Source organism: Phalaenopsis equestris, unplaced genomic scaffold, assembly GCF_001263595.1.
Source record: "Phalaenopsis equestris unplaced genomic scaffold, ASM126359v1 Scaffold001257, whole genome shotgun sequence".
NCBI classification, from domain to species: Eukaryota; Viridiplantae; Streptophyta; class Magnoliopsida; order Asparagales; family Orchidaceae; genus Phalaenopsis; species Phalaenopsis equestris.
The window spans coordinates 86789-90414 of record NW_018165696.1 but is presented as its reverse complement, the minus strand read 5'-3'; the positions used below and the strand labels follow the sequence as shown (position 1 = coordinate 90414).

The 3626-nt window shown below is 29.4% G+C and overlaps 1 protein-coding gene across 1 annotated transcript in view; it reads left to right on the top strand.

Annotated features, from left to right (window-relative positions):
- The window catches only part of LOC110033695 (2-methylene-furan-3-one reductase-like), a 36876-nt gene extending 33536 nt beyond the window's left edge, over positions 1-3340 (top strand). Inside the window, 1 exon segment of the mRNA XM_020737748.1 lies at positions 2791-3340. Coding sequence (XP_020593407.1) covers positions 2791-3056 — 266 coding nt within the window. The 3' untranslated portion in view covers positions 3057-3340.
- Positions 3341-3626: the final 286 nt, after the last annotated feature.

Sequence of the window (3626 nt, the reverse complement as noted above, 5' to 3'; positions counted from 1 at the left end):
TTAATTTACTAGAACTAAATGAAAATATGACACTAAATAGGACGCAATGGAGAAAAAGGATTCATGTAGCCGACCCCACGTAGTGGGATTAAGGCTTTGTTGTTGTTGTTGTTGTTGCATGAATTCAACTTTTTTTCCTATCTAATATTCAATATGATATCAATTAGTGTCATTATAGTTTGAACTTAAATTGTGATATTTAAATTATATTTTCTCATTTTTTAATCTTATGCTTTTTTGTTTGCTACTTAAGCAAATTATGTTATGTATGAGTACATCCATGTACCCATGTGTGTGAATTTCTTTATGAATTTTAGAATAAATAAACCATCACAGTTATTAATTTACTTGATGCTCAAAATTGTTAAGATGGGGAGATAAATTTCTTTCTCTCTCTACCTAACCCTTACATATTTGTTAACGAAAATCTTCTACATAGCCTCTAAAATTATGTTGCTTACTTTCATTTACCTAAACCTTTCAAGCTTTCTACCTACCACTCCTAAATGCTATAGGAGTTGGTTGCCTGATATTGAAGGGCAACTTCGTTGTGTGCGCAAGTTTTTTGAACCTTTTTTTTTTTTTTAATTTTTTCCCAGCTCAAACCCCATTCACAGTTGTGTGGAAACTTTAGTAAAAAATATGTACAACAAAATCAATTAATAATATAATGATATGTAAAGTTACAAGTTTGATGACTGGATAAAAAGGTCAGTGGATAAAATTAAAAGTAATATAAGATGTGATAAGTCATGAGGTGAGTGTCAATCGCAAATACAATGTGAATAGTTTGAAGCTTAACTATAATTATACACACTTTTTGTCATTTAAGTTCATCCCCTAAACTTTCAATAAAAATTTTGATAATACAATTGACTTTAGTGATCTTAGTATTGTTTTTATTTTTACCGTCGCATTAGTAAAAATGAAGTTGAGAGGCATTTAAGAAAATCAATTGTGGAAAATCAGTAGGGTGTGATGGTATTTCAATAAAAGTATAAAAATATTTAGGAGATTTGGGAGTTTTTTGGCTTACTAAACTTTTTAATATCCTTTAAAAAATTAAAAAGATGTCTTAGGAGTGGAGGAAGAGTATTGTAGTCCTCATTTTTATGAATAAAGGGTTGCATAAGAGTGTGCAAATTATAGAGAAATTTAGTTAATGTGTCATATATTAAAATTATGGGAGAGAGTAATTGAAAATAAGTTAAGACGTGATACAAAAAATTTTCATAATTAGTTTGGATTTATCTCTAACAAGTCTACTATAATTATTTTAAGTGTATTGACTAAGATTACTCAACTACTCAAGCATTAAAATTATTTTATCGAGTAAATCACGATATGAATGAGAGAGCATAAAAAACAATAATATGCACAATCAAAGAAAGTCTAATTATAGAATAAAATAGATGCAATCAATATTTTTATGTGATTCAACCTACCCAATGCCCTATGTCCACTCCTAAGAACCCATCATACGTTGAATCTTACTAAACGTAATTTTTTCATTGGCGACTTGGGGGCGTGGAAACCCTTGTAATCTTTTCCATCAAGTAGAATCTTGCCCTCACACTCTCTTCCCTAAGCAGGAAATTGTACGCTTGCCTTTATTATGGACAAGAGAATCACCTGTAATTTTAAGCTTAACAAAATATGTATTGAAACACACTCCTCTAAAGCGATCTAGTACTTATAGTGGTGACTAAAGCCGCCACCAAGCTATTACAAAACTTATAGAATCTTGGTATCAAAATTATTATATCATATACAATGGAAATTACACCGCAATAAAACTAAAAATTGAGAGAAATTTATTACTCTAATTTGATCTGATGAGTTTAATTAATGAACACTTGTTCTGGTTTCACTTTTTGAAGATATGGCCTTTCGCTCAATAACTCTCTTTGATATATAGCAATGTCTTAGGAATGGAGCGAAAGGCTTGACAATACACATACAATTTAAATAAAATTTTTATGATTATATTTTTAAGTTCATCATCCTGAAATTTTTTAGGGTATTTATGTATTCAATCTATATAAGTTCTTTATTTTAGTTTTTTGAATCATCTTGATTCATTATTTATTGCTCATCCTCAAGTTGCAAAGGCTCCAAGTTCATATTTTGATGTTTAGCTTATGTATCTATTTGTATATAACTTGTAAATTCTTGATGCAAATTATGAGATGAAACCACATGAACCTTTTTATTATTGAATCACAAACAAACCATTCGCTCATAAAGTATTCTTTTTATATTTTAAAAATAGGATTATGCAATATGTACTCATTTTTAATGAAAAAATACTCCTTAAACTCATAGATAATGGATTTTGATTAAAAATTTTTAATATTTTTTTTATTTATTCTCTTGGATTAACTCAACTTTTCTCCAATCTCATATTCAATATGATATTGTTCATTAACTCCCATTTAAATTTCTAAATTGAGACAATGAAATTACGTTTTTTTATTCTTTTTTTTGTTTCAGTCTTATAATTTTCTAGTATGTTGCTCAAGTAAATCTAACATTATTATAACTTAGAAATATATATTATAAATATAATATAAGTAGCTTTTTTTCTCTCATTTTTTATCTTTCTATATTATAATACATTCATTTCAACTTCTTTTTGATATTCTTTTACTCTAAAATATTCCATTCATTATCCTCTTTAGATTGAAATGAATTATATAAATTATACACAGCATTCCTTACTGCTCAAAGAAATGCTTAGTAGATTCCTGTCATTTTCTTCATCTCTTAGTATAAATTTCCATAACGCAGGGCTAGGCGACACGGGAGCCAAAGCAGTAAAAGAAGGCGGAACTGTGGTGGGAATCACTGGTCCTCTTTCACCTCCAGGTTTCATATTTGTTCTCACTTCTGACGGAGCAGTTTTAACGAAGCTGAATCCATTTCTGGAGAGCGGAAAGATTACGCCTCTTAATGATCCGAAGGGTCCATTCCCTTTCTCGAAGGTGGTTGATGCGTTTTCTTATCTTGAGACCGGGAGAGCTACTGGTAAAGTTGTCATATACCCAATTCCATGAAGGTAGTTTTATTTTCTCAGGAAAGTTGAGCTTTTATAAATAAAATGACTTGTGTTGTATCTGCAGTCGTTTGGTAAATGTGTTAAGTCACCTTGAATTTTAATAATTTGGGGGACATAAAGGCTTGCTAGACTATAAGATTGTTGGTTTCGTTTCTCTTAGCAACTTACGGGCCTCTCTCATTAGCCGGAAGTTTGATTAGCTTTAACTGTGAATTTAATGGTGGACAGTAGTTTGGTTATCTGTTTTCTGTCAGAAATTAGTAATATTTTCATGGTCTTTAATTGTGATTTTAATGGTCGACAATGGTTTGGTTATAAGTTTTTTGTCAGAAATTAGTAATATTTTCACGGTTTAGAAGGCTTATATCCGCGATTAAGGTTATTTTTATTATTTATTTATATTTTGTTGTAATTAGCAGTTTACGACATGCATTAAAAAAATTGAATGGTTTGAATTAAAATGATTTTGCTAGAAAACTTCATCTATTTATGAAAAGAAATTGGCTTATATAGTCTTACAACTTTCTTAAAAATAAAATTCTTGACTTCTTCTATATTTTCTATTTAC